This window comes from Notamacropus eugenii, chromosome 2, assembly GCF_028372415.1.
Source record: "Notamacropus eugenii isolate mMacEug1 chromosome 2, mMacEug1.pri_v2, whole genome shotgun sequence".
In the NCBI taxonomy this organism is placed as follows: Eukaryota; Metazoa; Chordata; class Mammalia; order Diprotodontia; family Macropodidae; genus Notamacropus; species Notamacropus eugenii.
Window position 1 is genome coordinate 396433074 of NC_092873.1, and position 26377 is coordinate 396459450.

Sequence of the window (26377 nt, forward strand, 5' to 3'; positions counted from 1 at the left end):
TGCGTGGATGTCCTCCCACAGCTGGCCAAAGTATTGTTCTCATGGACTTAGCAGCCAGGAAGTTCTATAGGAGATCAACATGGCCTAGTAGAAAAAACACTGGACCTGATGTCAGGATATCTGGGTTCTAATCATAATCCTACTACTTATTAGTCATAAGAACATGGACAAGCCTTACTTTTTCTCTGTAAAATGGAGGTGATGGTAATCCTTGAACTACCTACTTCGTAGGATTGTTTTAGGGAAAAGGGTGGGGTAGGGGTTGGAGAAGTACTTTATAAAGAGTAAAAGAGGATAGGGACTAGATTTAGGATTTCACTGATATAAGGAATTCCAAGATCAGGAGATTCACTCTATGAATGCAGGCTGGCACCTTCTTGGCAAATTAGAAACTTGCCTAAAACACTGAGAAATTAAATCACTTCCCTAGCATCACACATCCAGTATTTGTCAGGGGTAGGATTTGAACTCAGGATTTCTTGACTCCAAGGCCCCTTTCTATCCACTAAACTGTGCTGCACTATATAACTGCTACAACTGTATTCTATTTGTTGTATTACAAAAATTTTAGGTAAGAAAGTAGTAGGAACGATTTTTCCTTATGAAAACATATCATCATTTAAAAACATGGGCATTTTGCTAATATAAAAAAATGCTCTGAAATCAAAGAACATTCTTAGTTTTTAACAGATGATTTGTTCCTCTTTTGCCAAGTATTTTTCTTTCTCAATGTACACACAGTATTTGTCACAAGCAAACAATATCTCTCCAAGGTTATGTATATTCTTTTTCACCTCAGAGAATAGTTACTTAGGGAAAAAAATGATTTACTTACTCATCATGGACATATTTAATTGTGTGAAGTAAACTTTTCAGAAAAGTAGAGCCAATAGATCAAGTAGCATTTTTTAAATGACGACAAAGACAAAAAAACAATAACAAAGAAACCCATCACTAAACATCTTTATGGAAGCAACCTTTCAGTCTCTTGCTAAGCAGAATGTGAGTGTATATGCATCCATGTAGCATGGATCTTTGATGTCTTCAAATTGGAACCCATCCATCACTTTAGAGCCTAAAAAGAGTGATTTGCTTCCAGTAAGAGAGGTGAAATTTGAACCCAGGCACTCTATCTACCACTTCAAGCTGCCCTTCTGTTAGTTGTATACATGCTGAGAGTCAAGAAACACTTTACTTTTCATTTACCCATTACTGTTCTGGGCACTTTTTTAGGTACCGGACCTATGCTTAAACACTGTGGAAGATACAAAGCTATATGAAGCAAGTTCCTTGCCTTAAAGAGCTTAGAGATTCCTGACAAAGATTTATAAAAGAGCAATTTATTTTGTTGTAAAAAATCATTTTGAATCATTTTTCTTGCTTTGGGAAAATAAAAGGAGGTACCAAATAGAATAATGTAACACTTAAGTAGAAATGTTCTGTCTTTTAATATGGGCTACTGGGCTGGTCTGAGACAAAATCGTGAAGTAGGTGTTTTTGGCTTCCATGTTCTTCCATGTTTTGGTGTTTCTCCCTATGGCAGCCTCTAGCCAGCTATTCTTAATCTGCAGTCCCTGCCCAGCACATACCAACCCAGCACCTTCCCTCCAACGTCTTGGCTGCCTAGGGTTTGTCACTAATTTGCTCTTGTCCCCTACTCCTTCTTTGAAATTTATGCATGTATGACTAATGTGTAGAGCCCATAGAAGATTGCATGCCATCTTCAGGGAGGCCAAGAAAATTTGGAATTTATAGAAATGATTATTGATAACTGAAAACAAATAAGTAAATTTGGGGAAAAAATTATGCATGGATTTCTCCTTTCTTTAAAGTGGTAACTAGCTAATCTGATAAATCCATTTTACTGGGAGAAGGCTATCCTCCTCACCCAGACAACATTTAAGTATTTTAATCTAGGCCCCATGGAATTTGAGGCCAGATAAAAAAGGAGGATGAAGCTACTTCATGCTATTTTGAGGCAGGCCAGGCCTTGGCTGAACCTTTTAAATGATCTCTAGGCATTTGCTAGGTGTTTGATGTTTTTCTTTTTCCTTAGAGATTCATTGTCCCAAACAACAATCCTGAAGACTATTGTGAGAGTATCTATTTTGTTCTTCTTCTTCTTTAGAGTAGCATCATAGAACTTGAAGAAATTTAGAGTTCTGCTGCAACATTTCTGACAAGTGATCCTCCAGGCCCTCTTGGAACACTTCTAGTGGTAGGGGGTACACAGCTCCACAAGGTCACCCCTTCCATATTTGGATGCCTTTCATTGGTAGGGAGTTTTCTTTAGGAGGCACAGCCATGGTCCATCAATGTGGCCTTTACTCCCTTGGTGTTCTTGAATTTGAGACTAAGGTGGGACGCAGTGCCTGAGGATGCTGGATATGAGTCTCTTCCATTTTTATTTCCTTCCTCATCCCCAGGGTAAATAAAGCCTTAGGAAGGAGCAGGACAAGTTGCACCACACGGACTCTAAAAGTGGTTGTTTCAGGGATATTTTTAGGGAAGAGTCTCCCAGTGCTGCTTCTGGGGAAGATCAGATAATCAGAGGCCCTCCCTTGTGGCATCTTAAGTTTTGGGGGTAGCCCACAGTGTGATAAGAGACCGAGTGCACTTTGGCTTCTTCCTTAGCAGATATGTTATCTATCTCACTTCTTACACAATTAGCTTGAACCCTGAAAAATGTAGAGGTTTTTTGAAAAGTTATCAGATAGCTGTCTGACCTGCCTTAAGAGAAACTTCTGGGAGTTCTTATGTAGAGGAAAGGGCAGTATATTGGGGGACCTAGGACATAGGTTCAGTCTCAACTTTGCTTTTTACCACTTAAAGGACCTTGGACTGGTCACAACTCTGGCCTTCATTTTTCTCTCCTGAAAATGAAGGTTTGAACTTGCTGATTTCTAAAACTCCTTTGAGCTCTAAAACTTATGAAATTATCCATCTAAATTTTATTTTCCTAGCTCTAGGGGTCCTTCTATTTATAAATTCTCTTCATGCGTTTTTGTTTTTTTTTTTTTTTTTGGAAAAAAAAATAGTGCCCTGTAGAAGAAAGAACTGGACTCTGTCAGGTGATGTGTTCTTGAACCACTAACTGATTCTGTGACCTTGGAGGAAAAAAAAATCGCTTAACCTCTCTGGGCCTGTTTCCTAATTTGTAAAATAAGTGGGTTGGATCAGATAAATCATAGGATTTAGAGCTGAAGCCAGCTCCAAGCTCACATTTATTATTTTCAGACCCTTAAGTCTGTCTGAAAAATTAAAGGGATTTGCTTATAACATTATTCTGACACAAAGAAACCTGTGTGACTAAAATCCACTCAAAAAAAATTCTTATAGATTAGGTGAGAAATCAGTCTGTTTTTATTATCTTACTGTAATAGAACAATTTTTTAAAAATTAGAGCTTAACCTCCTTCTCTCTTCAATTTCTGTACTTAAATTATTAGATAGAGCTTTCTGGTTTAGCCCTTTAGAACTGAGGAGTGAAGCAGAGAAAACATTGTCAAGTACCTGTGTGTGTAACACTGTGTTCTGGTGCTGTATTTAGAATCTTGGTAAGGGAGATATTAAAAACTTCAAAGGAATTGTGTCTCATCATCATAGAACCTTAACAGTCTGTTCCTAGGTCATTAGTGTTTTAAAATATAATTTGTGTGTTTAAAGGCAAATAAAATGCTTAAAAAAGAAACTAAGCACTATGTTGAATGATTAACTTAAGGAATCTAGAGTTTTCTTTGTCATGTCTAATAGACAATACCACCAGTTTTCAAAGTGTCGAGTTCCCTAGTCTCTTTCAGGAGGTCCATGATGTAAAAAATATTTTCATAATACTGATATGTTTTTAATTTGTAATACAGTAAGTATCAATAGATACAACCTATATGAACAAAAAGCTCTTTGAGGAGCCTTCAATAAATATTAAGAGTATGAAAAGGCCTTTGATCAAAAGTCTGAGAACCATTGCCCTAGACTAGGAGTGGGGAACCTGTGGCCTCAAGGTCACATGTGGCCTTCTAGAACCTTGGGTGTGGCTCTGTGACTGAATCCAAACTTCACAAAACAAATCCCCTTAATAAACAGATGTGTTCTGTAAAACTTGGACTTGGTCAAAAGGCCAGACCCAAGGACCTAGAAGGCCACATGTCACCTTGAGGCAGCAGGTTCCCTACCCCTACACTAAACTGTCTCTTGGAAAAATCTTGAACCTCATTATTACCTCCAAAATTGTTACTAGGAAAATGTCAGTAACTGTCATGACTACCAATAAAATAACTGCCATATGCCTCCTTTTCTGTTTCGGTAAAATCTTTGAAACTAATCTATACATATATCAAGAAAACATATCATCCTTGATGGATCTATGAGAAGGAAACAGGCTGGTTTCCAAAAATGATATCTTATGGCAGTCATGGGTAGACCCCTGTGGGGAAGATTTACAGGAACACATGAACAGGAGTTACACAGAATGAAAAAAAGAACATTGGGTTTCCATCTGCCCCATTGGAAGGTATACCTACCTGTATTAATGAAATAATAGATTAGAAGGTGAAGATAGTTACATGAGAGAACTAGAAAGGAAACGAATTGTTGTTCATTTGTTTTTCAGTTGAGTCCAACTCTTCATGACCCCATTTGAGATTTTCTTGGCAAAGATACTGGAGTGGTTTTCCATTTCTTCTCCAGCTTATTTTATAGATGAGAAATCTGAGTCAGTCAAGATTAAGTGACTTGCCCAGGGTCACACAGCTAGTGTCTGAGGTTACATTTGAACTCTGGAAAAGTTTTTCTGACTCTATACCTGGCACTCTATCCATTGTGCCACCAACTATAATTCTAAGTTAACAAAGTGAATGTATTTTCTTGAAATACTTCCTAACTGTCCCATATATGAAATGAACAGACAAATCAGACCCAGTAGGGCACCAGAGAAGCCTGTTTGTTGTTGGTGTAGGCAGGCAAATTTATGGGGGAACCCCATCCCAGGAGAGTAGGAAGGCAAATGTAATGTCATCTCCCTTTTTAAAAAAATTTAATAGACTGCTAGAATATATCACTTTTGTATGTAGAGGATTGCCTGTATATACAAATAAGAGTCACCATAACCTTAGAGGAGAACAGATTTTTAGAATCATACTCAACCCCCAGGGACAGCAGTCAAAAACATGTGCCACTGAAGCTGCTGTGTATTGTAAACTCAGGTGCAGTGAAAGCACTAATCCATCCTTGTAGGAAGCCACTTACCTAAGTGTCTGGAGTTCCTAATAATATGGTAAATTTGCTTCAAATAATGTTTTTTTTCTTTTACTTTGCTGTCCAAGTAGTATGGGTAGCCAAGAGCCCCATTTTAGTGTTTGTTGTTGTTCATTCATTTCAGTAGTGTCCAACTCTCTCTGACCCCATTTGGAATTTTCTTGATGAAGATGCTGGAATGGTTTGCCATTTCCTTCTCCAGCTCATTTTACGGATAAGGAAACCAAGTTAAACAGTTAAGCGACCTGTCCTGTGTGACACAGCTGGTAAGTGTCTGAGATTGGATTTGAATTTAGACCTTCCTGACACCATTGTAGGTTAGCCCTGGCAAAACTTCACATTTATCTGAAAAGTTGAATTAATCTTCAAGGACTTCATATCTCAGTGCCTTACATATAAGGGCTGTCATGCACAGGATAGATTAAATTTATTCTATTTGGGTATAGAGGACAGTGCCAGGAACAATGGGTACAAGCTGAAAAGATGGTGACTTGAGCTTGACATCAGGGAAGCCTTCCTAACAGATAGAAGGATCCAAAATGGATCCTCTGCCTTTGAGAGGTGATAAATTTTCCCTCCTTGGAGTTCTTCAAGCAAAGACTGGATAACCACCAGTGGAGAAAGCATTAGGCTTAGACTCAGGAGGGCCTGAGTTTGAATTCTGCCTAGTATTCTTAATAGTTATGTGACCTTGGGCAAGTCACTTAAGTCTCTGATCCTCTTTGTTCTTATCTATAAAATGGGGATAATAGTAGTATCTATCTCTTGAAGTTGTTGGGAGGATCAAATGAGATAACAGATGGAAAGTGCTTTGCAAACCTTAAAGCACAACATAAGTGTTAGCTATAATTATTGTTATCTTATCATGAAGATTCCTTTTGGGTTGTGCAAAAGACCTCCAAAGTCCCTTCTAACTCTCAAATGTTGTGATTCAGTGATAAGGGGTGTGTCTAAACTGAAGCACTGATCTGCTGGTTATCACCCTCTAAAAGGTAACTGAGATAAAGTGTGGATGTTTCCAGAGGAGTGTTCTTCAGTTGAGTTACTATATTCAGAAACCAGAAGATCAGCTATGTCTGATAATCTGCCACTCTCTGACCAGTACCATCCACATAATTACCATAGGTTATAATTACTTTAGGAAATGTAGCATGAGATTAATTACACACAAGATTATCCAGTGTTCTACATAGAGAATATACTTAAACATGTTTGTTGTATTGATTTGAATTGTTACCAGAAAGGGCCCAAAGGATTTCTCCACCAGCTGTTGTGTTGGCTTATTATAGAGGCATTCATGGTGCTACTGAGCACAACATGTCCTAGGGAGGATGAAGGAAAGGACGAGGCTAGGGTTAGAAAGAATTTCTTACCTAGAGGCAGCCAGGTGACCCAGAGGACAGAGCTCTGGAGCTGAAGTCAGGAAGAGCTGCATTTTAGAACATAGCCTTAGATATTTACTACCTTGTGTGACCCTGAGCAAGTCACTCCACCTCTGTCTGCCTTACTTTGTTCATGTGTAAAATGGGGTCAGTAACAGCACCTGCCTTCCAGGGCTGTGTTGTGGCTATATATTATTCTGAGGAATAGAGATTTAAAACTAGAAGGGATTGAATCCAACCTCCTCATTTTAAAGATGAAGAAACTGAGAATCAGACAGTGAAAAATGACTTATATAGGGTCTCACAGGTATTGAGTTTAGATTCAGGAATGGAGCCCACTTTATTTGACTCCAGATCCAGTGTTCTTTCCATCAAACCACACACACTGATTTTAAAAATATGTGTAAAATAGATTTAAATATATTATTGCTGACATAGAATACTAATATATTAATATATAGCACACAAATATGTATGTAATATACATATACACATATATATGTATATTGTACATATTTTTATTATCCATGTACATATGTACACATAAACTTTGAAAAACATTAATTATATACCACATGCAGTCAGAATTATAGCTTGTATTTAAATCAGTCTAGTCTAGACTGCCTTTGGACTAACTTTGCAGAGTGAATCCACATGCCTCCCACTTTCTGCATTCCAGCTAAAGTGGCCTTGTTGTATCCAATACATGGCATTCCACATCCTGTCTCATGTGCCTTGGCACAGGCTGTCTCTCATGCCTGGAATGTTGTACCCTCTCCTCCCCCGCTTTGTCTCCACCTCTTAGAGTCTCTAGCTCTCTATAAGACTCAGCTCAGGCACTACCCCGAAAATAAGGCCTTTTCTGATTCCCCTTACTTATTAGTATTTTCCCTGTCCCCTGGAAAGCATTTTCCATTTACTTTTAAATATTTTTGTTTGTGTATTTTTTAAAAATGTAATATATATTTAGATATGTATATATTTGTGTATTTATATATGTATATATACATACAGACATTTCTATGTTTTATATATTCTACTTTTATATATTATATATTTATCATATAAATATAATTATCACATGTTTAAGTACATATTTATCACATAAATATATATTTACTTTATTATTTACTTAGGATCATAGGGTCATCTGTGTAGAACATTAAAAACCATTTAGTCTAACGTCTTCATTTTACAGATGAGGAAACTGAGGGGCACAACTTAAATACCACCTTCTTAAGATACCTACCTTCCTTGACCCTTTCCCAATGCTTAGTGCCCCCCTCAAATACTTACTTTGTTTTTATTTTGTATATACATGTCTCAAGTAAAAGGAAGCTTCTTGAGGGCAAGGACCCATGGCTGGAACATGTTCAATGCTTAATAAATGCTTGTCAAATTGTATAGTTATCTTTGTCCTGGTTAACCTTTGTGTAGTAAGTCTCTGGAGTCCCTAGAATATGAGCTTTTCAGTGAATGCATCTAGTGCAATCTGATGGAACAAGGCTGCCTCTCCCAACGGGCTGTGAAGAGGTGGGGGATTTGGGAAAGAAACTGAGAAAATACCTGAGGAGTCCCCAAGTGCAATATATACTCACAAAAGGAATGCTGCTCATTTGTGTTCACCCTTCTCTATCCCTGGTGTGTTCAAAGGTGCCTGGCATCTGCCAGTCCTAGATTGGTACATTTGTAAAGAGTTTCAGCTCCCTTTATCCTTTGACTCATATACAGTGTTGGCCCAGATTCCATGGGCACTAACACTCATGTTGCTGTATCCAGCCCAGTCTAGGACTTCTTACTGAGCTATCACAATAGCCTCATTAATTGCCTTCCTGACTTAACTTTTTTATCCCTAGGGTTCACCACTGTGATCTCTCCTTTGCATAGCTTTTTCTAGTCTCACCTCGTCACTTGCTTGCTTGAAGACTTTCTATAGCTATTGAATGTTCAATATTTAATTCATTTCAAAATTGAATAGTCACTCTCCGTTTTGCATTCACCATTATAGGATAAAATGTAAATTTCTTAGCATACATTCAAGGACCCTAACAATCTATCTCCAACATTTTATCTGAGCCTTGTTTTTCATAACTCAACACTCTTTCTATATTCCAGGCAACTTGACTACCAGCTAGTTGTTCTTGAGTGCATGTGTGCAGGATGTTATTCATGTCTTTAATACACTCTTTCATTTCCACCTCTTGAAATCTTCAAGTCCCCAGATATCATAAGTGTCACCTCTTCCATGAAGATTACCCCTCCCTACCAGCTGAAAATAAGACCTTTCACTTTAGACTATCTTAGAGTGCTTTGTAGATTTCTTTCATCTTATCAAATACTTATTTTTGTGTACATTTGATATTCCTTCTTAATAACCTGTAAACTCCTTATAAGAGTCAGGGACTATTTTTTTAAAAAAAATCTATGTATCTGGCAAAGTGCCTTGTACATAGTAGCTGTTTTGATAAATATTCGTTGGACGAGGGAGTTGAATGAACTGTAAGGTTTATTTGTAATATCATAGTGGTAAGAGATGTTAAGTTATATCATTCTGGTGATTAAAATAAGAGTGGACTCAGGCATTTATATTAGATTTTATGTGGGGAATTTGGCTCAGAGAAATGAGCAATATAAGAAATTCAAGACCATGTAGGTAGCTGTTTTCAAGGGTGGCATATTGTAAGAGATTCCCTTAGGTGCAAGCTATGGGTTTTTATGATGCATGAAACAAGATTTATCAATAATTCATATATATATATATACACACACACACACACACACACACAAACACATATATGCATACATACATACATACACATACATATATACATAGTCAGGCTCACATCATTTGTCATCTCCACAGGTTAAGCAGCACAGTCATTTTAATATCAACTGGAAATGGTAGCCTCCAGTTGCCTCTGTGTACCATTCTTCTATGTGATATCCCAGTTTCTTATGATGTAGTTAACTTAGATCAGAATACTTAAAATTTTAACATAATAATGGATTTTTAACACTTTAGAAGAAAGTGTTCTTCTTTCCTCTCCTCCTCTCCCTTTCCCTCGCCTCCCCTCCCTTCCCCTCTCCTCCCTACTCCTCACCTCCCCTCTCCTCACCTCTCCTCTGTCCTGTCCTCTCCTCTCCCAAAACCTTAAACCTACTGTACTCTGGAACTGGGACTCCGTTGGGGCCCTGCCTGGGGGCTCCTCTGGACCCTCCTAGCTTAAGAGTGATTATCAGTAGTAACTATTGCTGTTTCCCTCCCAGCCTGATGTCTTTCTCTTTCTTGACCTCATTAAAGGGGCCATGCCCTGGCTTCTTCTTAAACAGGCCTATTCAATGAATGGGCGTTGCCTCACCTTAAGTGAGGGCTTGCAAAGACCTTGGCCTAAAGGCCCCAAGATCTCCCAGTGCATCCTGGGTAATCTCCAGTCATCCTGAGGAATATCAGGTCTCAGGATTCAGAGGGCTGTGGAGGAGAAGTGAGGTTGGTGACCTGCACAACCCTCCCTCACTCAAAGTCAAGTGCAAGTCATGTCATCGTTTCTCTGATGGCATGGTCTTCTTCGGCAACAAAGGACGAACGCAACCAGGGCTGCATCCCTGCACTCTGAGAGCTGTCTGTGACCCCTGCCTTTAACTTTCAGATTGTTAACTAAATTGGGGTGGGGAAAAGACCCATGCTCATAATCAGCGAGGTAAGGTAGCCAAGTGGCATTGTGGTTGGGGTTCTAGACTTGGAGTCAGGAAGACCTGGAATCAGATCTTTCCTGAGACACTTGTTAGTTTAGCTGTGTGATCTGAGGCAACTCACATAACCATTGTCTGCCTTGGTTTTTTTGTTGGTTAAATGACTGTAATAATAACACCTGCCTCCCAGGGTTGTTGTGTCTTATCAATGTGCTATGTGAATGCTAGCTCGTATTATTAGCCCTTATTATCAATCTCAGTTTCCTCATCTGTAAGAAAGGGATAATAATAGCACCTACCTCACAGGGGTCTACTGCTGAATAGTGAAAAATACTTTGTGTAAAATACTTTGAAAGGCTATATAAAAGTTACTGTTATCAGTACTTCTCTTTCTACACTTATTGGGGTCACTGAGGAGACTATAATTCCTCCCCCATCCATTGGCTGCAACCTGTTAAATTACAAAATTAAGACTTCAACCTTGAGAAAAAAGACTAATGTGTCTGTCATCATCAGTCATCCTACCTCTAGGGAAAAGTCGTCCTGAGCTTCTGGGGATGAGTAATCTCTCAGCACAAGTTTTCATTGTCATTGAATTCTGATTGACTTCCACTGAAATCATTTCAGGTCAGCCAGCAATCTGACCTTGAACCTGAGCTAGCTGCTGTATTGTATGTGCAGATGGACACACTTTCATTCAGCAAACACTTATTGAGCCCCTGTTACATGAAAGGTATTGTGTTCAGTGCACAAGGGTAGATGCAGAGATGTGAATAAGACACAGCCCCTGCTCTCCAGCTATGCAAGAAAAGCATGATAAGGGCCATAAGAGATGGACGAAAAGATATAGGACTCAAGGACAGGGAGAGATCACTTCAGGCTGAAGGGGACAGAGAAGGCCTTATAGAAGAGAGAAAAATATATATGCTAAAGATATAGAGAGAGATAGTACATGACTCACTTTCTTTTCATAAGAAGATAGGGCTTGGTCCTCTTGGATCTGAAGATTTGGAAATCTACTTCTGTAAGAGCTATAGTATTAAAGGGATAGTCTTAATGGATAGGGGAAAAGAGGGAATTTCTTCTCACTGAATCCCAGCATTAGTTTGGGAAGGGATGGGGTGGATCTCTTCAGTAGCAGTGAATGGGGAGGGAAAAAGTGACATATAGGAGGGAGGGGGGATGAATTCCTTGGAACAGGGGTTCTAAACATTTTTTATCATGAACACTTCCCCGTTTCCCATGGTCTGCTTAAGCCTATGGACCCTCTTTTAGGACCAGTGTTTTTAAATGCAAAATAAAATATATAGGATTACAATGGGAAATAAGTTAATTATATCAAAATACAGTTTTCAAAATACTTTTTAAAAAATTTCACAGACCCTAAGTTAAGAATCCATGCCTTAGAAGCAGAGTGGTGTGGGGATGGAGTATCACACTGGGAGTCAAAACAGGCCTGTGCTCTCCTCCTAGAGCTATCATTAATTTAGGAAAATTACTTTACCTATCTTGCCTTTGTTTTTTTTATTGTAAGACTATCCCAGCTTTGACATTTTCTGATTCCATTATCCTTACTACCCTCTCCTATAATCTCAGGGATTTGGAATCCTCAATTCATTTTTCCCCATAGAAATATTGTTACATGTGGTAATTAAAAGTTCACTATTATTCCTTTTGCCATCTTTCAGGTACCTCGATTATTAAATAGGTTTTTCTGGACTGAGCTGTGTTTTCAAAAACAAAACCAAACCCAGATCAACTAAGTGACAAATGAACTTTTGGAGCCCATCTTGGGGATTCCTTTTCTCTGTCTGTGAGGGTGCTTCTTTCTATATGAACTGACTCTTTTGAGATGTCAGAAAAATTGATAAGGTATAATGCTTATTTGAATGCCTAGGAAAATAACCCCACTGAGTTTTAATTCTTAATGCTAAGTCAAATGTTCTGTTTTGAGTTGAACTTTATAATTGTGAAAATTCCAATTTATTTTGGTAAGCCTAGGACTTAGAGCTGGATAAACTCTCTGAGATCATCAAGTGTAGTCACCATCATTTTAAAGATGACACAGAAATGTTAAGTGACTTGCCTCAGGTTATTATACAGGTATTAAGGAGGCAGTGCTTCTATAGATGAGTTCATATGTACTTGTTTTCAATTGTGTCTGAGTCTTCATGACCTCTTTTGGAGTTTTCTTGGCAAAGATGGTGGAATGGTTTGCTATTTCTTTTCTAGCTCATTTTAGAGGTAAAAAAACTGAGGCAAACAGGGTTAAGGGACCTGCCCAGGGTCACACATATAGTATCTAAGGCCTGTCTTTCTGACTCCAGGCCTGGCACTCTATCCACTGCTCCACTTTGCTGCCCCTTCATCTTTCTTATTCCAAAGCAAATTAAATACCCACTCCTTAGGGGTGAAGGGTGGATAAGTTAAAGAAAATGAGCTTTCCTATTTGGGGGATAGATTTCTGTACTTATTTTTGCCTGTGTATACTTTTTAAGTGAACATGTATTCCCTCTTACAGTTAATAAATAGGGATAGAGACAATGTAGTTTTATGAAAAGAGCTGGGTTTAATCCCAACACTACTACTTACTGGCAGTATGAGCTTAGGCACTTGATTTAACTTTTCCAAACCTCAGGTTCATCATCAGAAAAATAGAAATAATAATACCTCAGCTACCTGCCTCATAGGGTTGTTGTGAAGTCTGACTTGGAGAGAGTGTAAATAGAAAGCAACTTGTAAACCTTAACGTACTATGTATACACCACCTATTATTATTGTTATTTCCTAGTTCAGTATTGTCCCTAAGTTAAAGTGTTTATGCCGGTGGATTTTGAGAAAGAGCTGAATGTGCCATCTCTTTTGACTATGGTCCACTTTAAGTATCTTATCAACTAGCATATTCTATGCACCTTCTCTTTAGAGGTTATCCCAAATCATAATGGAACTTTTGATTTCAAATAAGATACTACTTAACAAAGAGGTAAGTCCAAAAGCACCATAGGCACAGAAAAGTAAGCAGATTGCACCCTCAAGGACAAAAATGGAATTTTCTTGCCTCCTTAGTTTGAGAAAATTATTTTACATTCTTTGTATAAACATAATTTATTTAGTACCTATTATGCACAAAAGAGTCAAACTCACAACCTGCAAAACTCCTGAATGCAGTAGAACCAGAGTAAGATGTAATTGGAAAATATTTAACAAAATAAATAGAAATGCCAGCAACATAGATAATGTTAATTTGTAGTTTTCTAAGTCAATATGTGGCAGCAAGGCTCATTTCTTTTGCGTTGACACCACAGATATACAATGTATTATGTATGCTAAGCACTGAGAGAAATGTATGATAAAGACAAATAAGTGTCTGTACTCATGGTGCTTTAGGGTAGGGAGTGTAATACACACACACACACAACATGAGACAGTAGAATAGAATAAGAATCCTCGTGTTAAAGAACTTTGATGTTGACAGAATACTTTATAACAACACTATAAAGGAGATAGTATAAATATTATTGTCTGTTTCATTGATGAGGAAATTTGGGTTTATACAGGTATAGTGTTTTGCATAAGGTTACACAGCCAGTAAATATCAGGAGCCTGGGTTGTTTAACTACAACTTCAGCTCTCTTTTTGGTTCACCAAGATATATGATAAGAACATAAGAGGGGCACAGAGTAAGATCTAAGGTCTGAGGAATAAATGGTCATTTCCATTTGGGCAATTAGGAAAGGCTCCAAGGAGCAGATGGCCTTTTGACTAGGTTTTGAGGGATGGGTTGGGTTTCAACATGTAGAAATGAGGGGTTTGAAGAGGGCATTCCAGGCATAGGGAAATGGTGTGAGGCAGGAAGATATGTGCTCAGGGATCAAGTGTTTATTTATTGAAGAGCGGCCCAGTCCTTGGTTGTAGAACATGGAGAAGCAGAAGGTTCTTTGTGTTCTTTGACCCCAAGTCCTCCATGCATTCCTCTCATCTGTGTTCAACAGTGTTACGTGACTTGTGCTAAGCAACCGCATATTATGTACAGTTATTGAAGGTGGGAACATTTCCCTGTTCTCAAGTAGGTTTAACATAAAATCGTGACTAAGATTCTCCTTATCTTCCCAAACATTGCATTGTAGCTGTTCAAAACTGATTTCTTCCTTCCCCTTTAAATTGTCCCTACGAAAGCCTTGGATTAGTTTGCACCACCATTGTTAAAGCTGCCTTTTTTTTGCCATTGTGATCCATTCTTCTTTTGTATTTGCAAAGAGTTTTTCTTTGTTGCTTTTGATTAGTCACGCTTTACCAAAGCTCCGGTACACTTATCTTAACACCCCATCCTACACATGGGGAGGGAGATGAAGCCGGAGGAAAGCCGAAGTGGCTTACCCCGATCATACAATCAGTTGGTAGTCAGAGCCAGGCTTAAAACTGAAGGACTCAAAGTTCACAATGCTAAGGGGAGCTATTTCTTATTCTGAATTATCTAACAGGATTTTAAAGACTGAGATTTGTGGGCGAAAGACATGTGCATGACTACCATGGTTGTTTCATTATGCAGAGTTCTTAGAACTTTAATGCACCAAATGGGCTTCTGACATATTTTGGTAATAGATTTAACCTTTTCCAAAAGGAACTTGACATACATAGTATTATCATAATTTCTTATAACTGCTGATCTGTGGAATCAATATAATGTCAGAGCTAGAGAGGACCTTAAAGATTTTCTTCTTTAACCCTATCATTTTACAGATGAAGAAACTGAGGACAAAGGAAGTGAAGTAAATTGCACAAGGTTACACAATGAATTGGTGGTCGAGCTGGGAGGAAAACAGGTTTCTTAACTCCATTCTTAGCATGAAATGCTGCTGCCTCGTTATAATACTATCTTTCTTTGTTTCCACTTGTGGGTCTCACTTTTTTTTTTCTTTTAAACTCTTTGTGAGTTATAGGAGAAGCAGTAGCTGGGTTTTCTAGGATAGTTGTTAATGCAATGTTTTATTTTTGTTTTTTTCAAATCATATTATTCCAGAAAGTCCAGAGAATAGGATTAACAGTTAATTAATAATGTTTATGGAGTTGTCACTGCGTTCAAAGCAATGTACTAGATGTTGGTCAGATAGAAACTTTAGCAAACACTTTTTTCTGGCTCTTTCAAATTTGAATGAGAGAATATTGACCGTGATATCACTATAGATTCATAATTTGACCAGTTTAACATCTATAGCTTAGTAGTATAGTGTTCTCTTCCTGGAATCTATTGGTAAAATTCTTAAGGCTAACATACCAACTGTTTCGAATACTTGACTTTTTTGGAAATACTGAAGGACTCCAAAGACATGCAGTCAGCCAGTATCTTTACCACTGATGTCAGTTAACCACATGGCCCCTGGGAAATTTAACCCTTCCAAAGGATTAGTCCACCTGCTCTTTATAGGGCAGAGTCTCCTTTCATTGCTAAAGCTGAAATCCCATTTATTTCAGCACCCACACACCTCCCCAAGGATTTTTAAGCTCTGTATCCTTCTGGGAGACCCTTACATTTTAAGTTATTTTTTAAAGGAATCAGGAAGACTATTTGCAGAAATCTTATCAAATTAGGCTTTGTGAAATGAAACAATTAACTCCAGCTCGGTTAAAAGAATGGAAACTTTTAGAATAGCAACTTAGCAGAAAATAATGTTTGTAGGTAGGTTTACTTGATGGGGCTCCAAGAACCATCGAATTGTAGAGTGTTGTTGTCTAGTTTGTCTATTCCTGTTTATATTCATTTAAAAAAATTTATTAAGTACCTGCTATGTTCGTGGCAGCTCTCTCTTGTGAAGTTAATAGGTAGCAGCTCTTAACACTATTTTAGAATTGGAAGAACCACAAGATATGAAGGTTAAGTACTTCTTTGGGAGAAAGAGATAAAATTGGAATTGTAAAGTCTAGTCTGCTAGCACCATCAGTCTTTTCCCTCTTTCCTGCTATGTTTTACCTTGTATGTTAACTGTTACTTTATAAGAATCAGCTGTTGTAAATCCTACCTTGTAGAAAGCTTGGAAAAATGGGCATATCCGGAAGACTCTGAATAGGTAATTATACACTTCCTGGTGGCTTTACCTGTTAGGGATAATTATATAGCAGGAAGCCATTAGCTTGTAGCATTTGAACAAAATCAAATAAGTTGAGAAAGCACAGAGGAGTATCTAGCTGGTTAGAGTCTGTGCCCTTTTCTAGTGATTTGGTTTTAAAAAGTAACAAATAAACAGTAAGTAAATAAAATGAGATTAGATAGTATCTATATTCCGGTTTGTCCTGGAGCTCTGTTCACCAAATTTCCTATTTCTATTTTATTATTTTTCCCTCCTACCCACACATATTTGGAGAGGGGGTGGGGCACGAAGAAAAACATGACTACTATAGTGAGTTTTCATAGTCAAAACAAATTGACCATGTCCAAAAATGTACGTCTCATTTCACATCTTGTGTCATCACTTCTCTGTCAGTAGATGGGTAGCATGCTTCATCATTGGTCTTTTGGAATCTTGGTCATTGCATTGATCAGAGTTCTTAAGTCGTTCAAAGTTGTTTTGTCTTTACGGTGTAGTTATTATTATACAAATTATTCTTCTGGGTCTTCATTCTGTATTATTTCATGCAGTTCTTCCAATGTTTCTCTGACACTGGCCCTTTTACCATGTTCTGGCACAATAGTTTTCCATTACATTCATGTGCCACAGTTGTTAAGCCGTTCCCCTGTTGATGAGCACCACCTTAGTTTCCAATTCTTTGTCATTACAAAAGGTGCTGCTAAAATATTTTTGAGCAGATAAGTCCTATGTTTTCTTTTAAGGAAAATTGAACTATAAGGTGACAGTCACAAGACAGAAGGCCTCTTCTGTCTGAGATCACCATCTCAGTCAATTGTTATTGTCATAAACATGGGAGAGCCTCCATAGACTTTGGGGATGAGAGATCTGAGATGGTTTCTTACAAATAGTAGTGATTCCAGTTTTGCTTTTCCTTCCTTCATAGTGCTTCATTGATTCACAGCAATTTATATGGAATCTTAGAATCTGGTTCAAATCCTTGCCCAGTCCCTTACTACCTCTATTATCTTAAGCAAGTCATTTGGGCCTCAGTTTCCTCACTATAAAATGAAGGAGTTGGAATAGATAACCTCTGAGGTCCACTGCAGCTGTAAATCTATGATCCTAAAGTAATGGTTACCAGTAGCCCTGGCCCTCTGGGCCTGTTAGAAATTATTTATTCTTACTTCTGTGTCTATCTAGTGACCTAAATTTGAAAATTAATGTAATTGAGATTACATGTTTATTCTTAATTTATGCCACCAAACCTGTTGATTCTTCCTGTTCTCTAGGTAACCCTGGATTTAATGAGATTTTTGTGCGTATAGCCAGCCTTCAGGGTCAGCTCTTCCATAGCAATTTTTGCTGATGGAAGTGGTGAAGACTTCCTTCTTGTACTATATCTTTCTTGAAGCAACATAGCATAATGTCTAGAATACATGCCTCTGAGTTAAAAAGACCTAGGTTCAAATTTAGCCTTAAGTCCTCAGTAGCTGTAGGACTCTGGGCAAGTCATTTAAACTCTGAGCCTCAGTTTCTGTATTTATAAAAAGAGGATAATGATAACATCTATTGGATAGAGTTATTTTTAAGCACATTATAAAATCTTAAGAACTATATAATGCTACTTTTTATAAATATTATCTGTAAAGGAAGATAGGGAATATGTTTTTTTTTAATTCTGCCTTTTAAAATTTATTCCTACTAATTACAGAAATATGCAACAATGGATAACCTATTGTGTCATAACACTTAATCATCCCTCACCTAATACTCCCCAAGTTTGATCATTTTTTCTGTATGCCCAGAGAAGAAAATAAAGATCTCAGAAGACAAGATAGAGTTCATGATTCAAAGAGTAGAAATAGATGACACTGTGTCTTATTGTGAGAGGGAATCAAAAGTTTTTTTGATTGAGTTGTAAATGACATTATGTAACAGCTGCTCAGTGTATTGGTCATATTATTTTTTATATTCTATTATTTTTCTTAGAGGAAAATATTGTGCTTTTATGGTTAACAACATGGGACTAGAGTATAAAAGCTTACTTTTTATACCTTTGTGTTTTTGTGGAAGTCTTCTTTTAATTGAAGTTCACCCTTTGAAAAATAGGGACATCAATTTTTGTCACCAAATATATATAAGAAACTTATTTTTCGTTAGCTATGGTTTTGAAATAAAGTAGCTTTTGTAAGGACAGGAGGAAGTGAGGTGATAACCTACATCCTTTTTTCCGTAGTGAAGAGGAGACAAGGCTTCCTTCAGCTTAATCACATGAATCTAATTCTTCAGGTTCCCAGAGTATCACTATTTTTGTCTTTATCTTGACCCATACCACTTGCTTGAGTGTTTTCATTTCACCATTATGCTCTAAGACCATGGAAAGTCCAGAAAAATAAAGTCCAGATTGCCATTATAGAAGCACCATTTTTTGTGTATGTGTGAATGTTTAGTAATATAGGGTGTCATACCCTGTATAGAACAGAGAATCAAATTGTCCTTTCTAGTAGTTGGACAGCTGACATGAGTAAAGAAATGGTAATGCTCATCTCTATTTTTGTAGAAGCATTTAAAAACAACTTCTTGAATGAAGTAGTGAACAAATGAGTGAAAAAACATCTAGCAAGTTCTTGCTAGTGCCAGGCACTTTGCTAAGGGCTGGAGATACAAATACAGATAAGGCAGGAACTCCACTCAAGGAGCTTACATTGTAGTAGGGCCAGACTGCAAAAACTGGGGAGTGGTCATCAGGGAGTCAGAATGATAACTGGCAGTTGATTGGCATGGCCTTGTTAAGACTGGCAGTGTTGCTTTGATCACTAGTCTCCTATCAAGAATTAGAAAGGAGGATGAGGGCTTAGGTTAAACTTAAAGGCTGCAGGGCATGGTGAATCCTCACCAATCAGACCTCAGAGTAGATTGAAATTCTTGAAGAGTTCTTGAATTCTTCACAGAGTTTACTTTTTCCTGATGTGGAACAGAAGCTGAGTTTCCATGACATTGACAAAGGAGTACAAGCTTTGGCGATGCTTGCTAAGCTGGAGGAACTTTTAAGTTGGGACTGGGTGACAGTCTGTGGTTAAAGGACCAGCCTAAGTGTGGGGTATAGTGCCTTTTATCTAGTAGGAACTCAGTACATTCCTGTTGAATTACATCAGGTTAACCCCCAGATGGTCCTCTCCTTTCCTCCCCTTCCCCATCTCTCCTCCCTTCTTCTCTCTCCTTTCCTCTTCTCTACTCTTGTCTCCTCTCCTGTCCTTCATGGACTTTATAGATATATGTAACTGTAAAGAGAGGAAGGAAGGATATTTAGAATATTTAGACTTTGTTTTCTGAAAAATTCAAGTAGTAATTTTCAGTAGGGTTAAATCCTCTATGCCTTCCCAACAAATATTACTTTGTTGAGAATGCTGAAATTTTTCTCGTTCCTTTTTTCTTGTCCTTTCCCTCCTTTCTTTTTTCCCTTCCGATTTGCATGCCAAATCTCATGTCCATACAAAAATCTTAGAGAGACATCTCTCTATATAACTGTAGGGCAGGGGTGGGAACCTTTTATTAAGGGGATTTGTTCTATGAAGTCAAAGGGCTACATTTGAGGACCCAGTGGGTCACATGTGGCCTCAAGATCTCAGATTTCCCATTCCTGCTCTAGGGTATCCCTGATGAGTATATTAATAGGGAGAAAGCAATCTTTTCCAAGTAATATTCAACAATGGACCACATCTTTATCATTTTGCAATTAATTGAAATATATAGCGAATATAAGATTACATTGAATTTATAGTTTGTTCATTACAGACAAGCATTTGATTCAGTAGAATAAAAAATTATAAATACCTTATAAATTCTTTTGAGGCAAGGTGTCTGCCTTCATTTATCAAGGTCCTCCAGTATTCTTTGGGAGGTATAATTTAAAAATACCCCTATTTAATGACCTGCTGATTATTTGCATCAAATGAGGCATAAAAATAGGAAGATGTATATGCTCAGCAAAATTATTTGCCTCCTTGTAAGAGATGTAGAGTACAGGTTGAAGAGGAGTCTCTGTTAATGGTGAGGTCATCCAGATCAGAAGTATCAAACTCTAGTCTAGGCCCTAACTTGGCCTTCAGAACTCCTGAAGGGGACCTGAATCAGACTAAAATGTAATTGGGAAATGTTTCACAAAATAAATAAAAATGTAATACAACAGATAATTTTAATTTCTGGTTTTCTTACTGAGTCATGTGACTAGCAGGAATCCTTTTCTATTTGAATTTGACAAAAGTTGTCTAGATATTTCTCTGTGTGGCTGACATTGTGTAGAATGCATAAAGTCTCAGGACCTCTAGAAGAGATCTGTAATCTCTTAAAGGAGTTTGCCATGTCCATCTAAACAGGAAAGATTAGCTATTCCCCAGATTTCAGCATGCATTTGAACTTATCCAACAGTAAGTACATTTGGGATGGACAGTGTGAACTGGATCTAGAATTGAAAAGAAGGAAGATATGAGAATGTAAAGAAGGAAGGCCTCAATATTTTCTAAAATTGCAAAAATTCTTTTGCTGATTCCCCCACCCCAACTTCCCATGAAAGCAAAGGCCCATCTTTTCAGTGCTAACATTTTACTAGTCTCACCATATGGAAGAGAGATAGGGATCCATAATGCCTCTGAAGAATATAAGATGAATACCAGATACCACATGAGTACCACACAAGGGTAGTGGTGTACACAGACACACACATACACTCACACACACACACACACACACGGGTGTGAACAGGCTATGACACATAATCAAAAAGGAATTCTGAACTAACAAAAAAAGAAAAACAGGAATAAAGGGCCTCATCAAGGAATTATATGGCAGGGAGAAAAGCTGATCTGGTCATATGAGAAGAACAAGGGATAACAGGTGGACAGCCAGAGTGCTCCACTGGTCTCCTCGCTGTCTTAGGCGAAATTTGGGAAGGCCTCTAGAATGTTGAGTGGAGCCTGTCTGGTTAACTTTTGAGAGAATGGTAGATAAAGATGTCTTCCAAACTGTCATTGAGGGAAACTCTTGAAGACCACTACTCCCTTAAGTAATCTCTTATTGTGTTCTGTTTGACTAGAAAGATCAAAACTAGATTCCAGATGACTTCAAAGACCCCCAAAGCAAAGAAGCTTGCTAGAAACATTTGTCTGTTGGACCAAAAGCTTGAGTTTAGTCAGGCTACCAGGTCCTTTATCTTATCCATGTCTCCCAGGCTCATTTAGCAGGGAATAGCAGATTATAAACACATTCTTTTAAATAGTGGTAAGAATGGTGGGCCAGGGAAAATACACATAGGAATAGTCTTTCCATCCTAGACTGAGGATGTTAAGTACATTGAAAATTAAGCCCTGTGCTAGCACATAATCTTCCCCCGCCCCCCAAGTTCATTTTGCAGTACAGAGTTATTGAAGACCTTTCTCATGTTTGTGTTTTGTTAGTTACTAGTTGTTACTCAAAGTTATACATGGGGGTACTAATTAAAGATATTTAAACTTCATTAGGTTTAACTTAGCTAAATACGTTGACCTTTTAGTTTAATCTTCCTTGATATTAACAGCTAAGTAAGAAATGATTACCTTAATTATGACATCTACCTGTAGAATGCTCAGAGACTCTTAAAGACTCACCCTGGGGATCAGTACACTAACATTATTTTCATGGGTTTTTGTGGTGATGCCAACTTTGCCAGTTGATTTTAGTGATGTTCCCAGTATGGTTTATCTTCAAAGTTACATTAAAAGATTTATATGACTAAGTTGTGTGCATAGGTCATCACTTGTCTGTGAAACCGAATGAACAAAAATAGATACTTATGTAGTTATAACTACCTACTCTCCTGCTTCTCCCTCCCCCCCACCTCCATTTTAATCCATGTTTCCTTAGAAGGGTCTAGGCAATACCATTCATGTGAATGTCACTTACTAGAAAAGTATTTAAATTTAAGGTTGTTTTTTAGGGGCTTTGAATATTTTATAGCAAATGGCTTGGAAACTTTCTCCTAGACAGAAGCAAAGTTTAACTCTTAAGTATTTCTTAGAAGAAACTATTGAACTGGTTTAGCTGCCTTTCATAAAGTTAAATAACCATGAACTCCAGAGGGCTGCTAACATTACTGAAATTAATGGCCTATTGGCCAAGGCTTGGAAATCCCTTTATTTTATTTAGCTATTTTAAAAATTTTGTTTTAACAAGATGCAGCTTCTATCATGTTAAATCTTACTTGGAAAGAGTATATATCTTGAGAGTCTGATTGCCTTGTCCAGTCTTTACACTATATCTTATTTTTTTTTTTCATTTAATTTGCTAGGCTAGCACTGTGTTCTTGAGACCGGCAGCTGCTCTGAGAGTAGGGGGAGTTTACATTCTCAGTCAACAGCTGCCTGCTGTGTTTCTAATCCTGTTTTGGCAGGAAATGGTTCATAAGTGGAAGCCAAGTAAAAAGGAAGCTAGAAAAATAAACAAAATTACTTTGGATGCCATCTAATGATATATAGAATGCTATTTTTCTGAAGATTTCACCTGTAACACTTTGGATCATTGATCTCTTCTGTCTAACTCTTGTCCATATCTTTCCATACATTCTCCATCCATAATGCTAGAGGCCTTTCTGTAGCTCTTTTGACATTACATAGATATCAGCGTAGTACTGGATCAGTTATTGTTCCCTTTTACCATATACTGACCAACATTCTTTTCTAGACATGCAGCTCTGGGCTGACATGCTTATCACTTTATGTCATGTTTCTTAAGCAATTCTTGATTGGTGTTATGTTGCCTGCTCATTCATGCAATCTGTAGACATTTCAGATCGATGTAAAAATACATATTTTGCAGGCAGTCAAATAACTTATGATAATCATAAGCTTCTTTGTTGGAAGGCAGAGAAGGAAACAAGCAGTTACTAAGTGCCTATACCATGTGCCAGTCACTGTGCTAAATGCTTTACAAATATTAATTCATGTTAGCCTTATAATAACCCTAGGAGATAGGTATTATAATCATCCCCATTTAACACATGAGGAAAGTCTGAGATAGGCAGAGATTAAGTGACTTGCCCAAGGTCACACTCCTGGATGGTTATCTGAGGCTGAATTTGAACTCTGGTCTTCCTGACTCCCGGTCCAGCTCTCTTTTCATTGCACTACTTAGCTAGCCATCTCAGACACTTCTTAGACCACCCACACTAAGCTGAGATCTACATAGAGCACACACAAAATGTTTTTTTTCTTACTCTGTAGAGCAGAGAGTGATATGAATTATTTTATCCCCATTTCATTTTATGGGCAGGATTCAATCTATGAACTAATGTGTTTGAGAAATTCACTGTAAGTTGATAGTTTGGCTTCATGATACTTTTTGCCTATTTAACCCTAATAACTATCTATAACAATTGTTTATGTGAGCAAAATGTACTCTTGAGTTTTACCTCCTGATGCAGTAACAAATTTCCGTCTCAATCTCTCACCCCAAAATCTGGGAAGAGGGATTATTTCATTTCATTGAAAGTTGCCAAGCTAATAAAAGCCCTGGACAAAGTATGATTATAAAGTGTGCTTAGACATACCTAACAAGTTATATCGAAATTTGCATAAGAGGAGGAATCTAATCCCAGTTAGGAAACAAAAGCATTTTACTGGTGGCATACATAGTAGGTCTAACCATTCTAGGAGACCATAGTAGGTCTCCATTCTTAATAAACTCCAGTGGCTCCCTATTTTGTCAAGGAAAAAATATAAAATCATCTGTTTTACATTAGAAACCCTTCTTCACCTGATCCTCTTATCTTTCTAATTTTCTTTCACTTCCCTCCCCTCCTGTGACTTGATAAGCCAGCTGATCTGTTTGCTACTCCTGACACTTGACACTCCATCCATTTCCCATGTCCATGCCTTTTACACTGGCTGTCCTCCATGTCTGGAATGCTCTTCCATCTCACCTCTGGGTGCTGCTACAATCTGTCCATTTGAATGTCATCTCCCCATCAGAATGTGAGCTCCCTGAGGGCAGACAGTGTTATGTGACTAACATTTTATCTCCAGCACTTAGCACAATGCTGGCACATAGTAAATGATTAAAAATGCTTGTTGATTGAGTGAGTGAGTTGTAAGGGAAACACAGGCCTGGAAGAAAAGATTTAAAATCTTTATCATTAAGAGCTATAGTTGATGAGATAAAACTATAGAGAATATAAACAACAAAATCCAGTATTTATTAAGTACCCACTGGGCCTAAGTTTGATACAAAATTTAAGATAAGACCTGTTCCTTGGCTTTGTGTTGCTTTGGCTCTAACTGGGGAATATGATGCATAAACATAAAATAATATTCGACAGATATTTGAAAAGGCACAAAGTGTTTGTGAGGTTAAAGGCAGAAAAAGCCATTATTTGCTATGGGGGTGACTATTCAAGGCAGCATGTGAATAAGCCAGTGGTCATAGTCTTTTAAGTTCAGGCAGGAGTTCTTCTGGGTATTTCATCAAACAAGCAAACCTTATTAAATACTTGCCTTAAGGCTTCAATTTTACCTGTGTCTTTCATGTTCCTTTTCCTCCTGTAGAAGACTGAACAGGACCCAAAGTCCTCTTTGCACTCTTCAGAATATGTGTGAGATTGGATAGTTTTCAAGAGGTAATTTTCTAATTGTTTTGATAAATGTTTGTTTTACCTTCTAGACATTTACTGCCTGGTGTAATTCTCATCTAAGAAAAGCTGGTACCCAGATTGAGAACATTGAGGAAGATTTCAGGAATGGCCTTAAGCTCATGCTTCTTTTGGAAGTCATTTCAGGTTGGTGGTAAAGCAGTTTTCACAGTTATAACCTCTAAGGCTTCTGTCTTCTGCCTACTTAACTCAGTGTGCTATCTCTTGAGTGAAAAGAGCTCTGAATGTATCCCCTTGAAGCACAGGTTCAAGCCTTGACTCTAATCTGGTTCATATCTTAGATGTGAGACTTAATAGCTTTGTGATTGCAGAAGTCATATCACATCAGTGGTCGCGTTTCCTCATCTGTAAAATGGAGAAATTATTTGTTATCTGCCTTAGAGGGCTGTTTTGAGGAAAACACTTTGTAAACCATGTAGTTGAATTAGTTTTTCTGTCTGTTCCAAGATGAATTTACTGAGTTTTCCTTTGAAAGGTATTCAAGGTTTGTAATTGCAACATTAGAAACTAATCTTTGGCAAAGTTCTTGTCTTCCTGGAGATCTTTTATCTATCCTGAAAACTAGCTAAATTCTACTGTAAACTCATTTCCCAGTTTTCTCTTTTCAAGGTAATATTTAGGTCTCCTACTTTGAGAAACAAGGATACCATGTCCTCCCCAATCCACCCTTGCTATTTTCCTTTCCCTCACTTCTTCATGATGCTAGAATGTATGTATCTAGAATTTACATACTTTTTCCCCCCTCAAAGCAAAGGCATTATATTAAAAAGAATGGTAAGAAAATTAACAGGAGAATATATCTCTCATAGACCTGGGGTATACTTTCCCACACAGTGGGAGTATGCGTGGAGAGGCACATGGTTAAGTACATTATTAAGAACATGTGTGGAGAAGCACATTGTTAAGAAGGGTCATATGTATTGGGAACATATAGCCAGAGTATGCGCATACAGTTTTTTACATAGTATGTGTATGGAGGGGCAAACATACAGGAACAAATAAAGCCCAGTCACGTGTGTGGAAGGTGCCTGACTCTTTAAATCTGCTAGTTCCACAATAGGCCTTATGCCACTCTTAAGGCCTCACCTTAGATACTATGCTGTGGAATAGATAAAATTTTTTTCAGAGCCCATATTTAGTTGTTAGCATAATGCTGAATAAGTGAGCATAAACGCCGTTGAGACTATTTTTGCCTTATAATTCATATATCTGGCTTTGGTTTTAAAGACTTCAAATTTACTGTCAAGAACTGTGACCATGAGAGAGTAAGGCAGATTTCCCTTCAAGGTCCATGTCTCTATATACTGGCTA

At 37.8% G+C, this 26377-nt stretch overlaps 1 protein-coding gene across 2 annotated transcripts in view; it reads left to right on the forward strand.

Annotated features, from left to right (window-relative positions):
• Nucleotides 1-26377, forward strand: part of ACTN2 (actinin alpha 2) — a 96498-nt gene that overhangs the window by 23699 nt on the left and 46422 nt on the right. For both annotated transcript variants that reach the window (XM_072647558.1, XM_072647557.1), the window contains exon 2: nt 25078-25192. In XM_072647558.1, coding sequence (XP_072503659.1) covers nt 25078-25192 — 115 coding nt within the window. The remainder of the gene's footprint in view (nt 1-25077; nt 25193-26377) is intronic.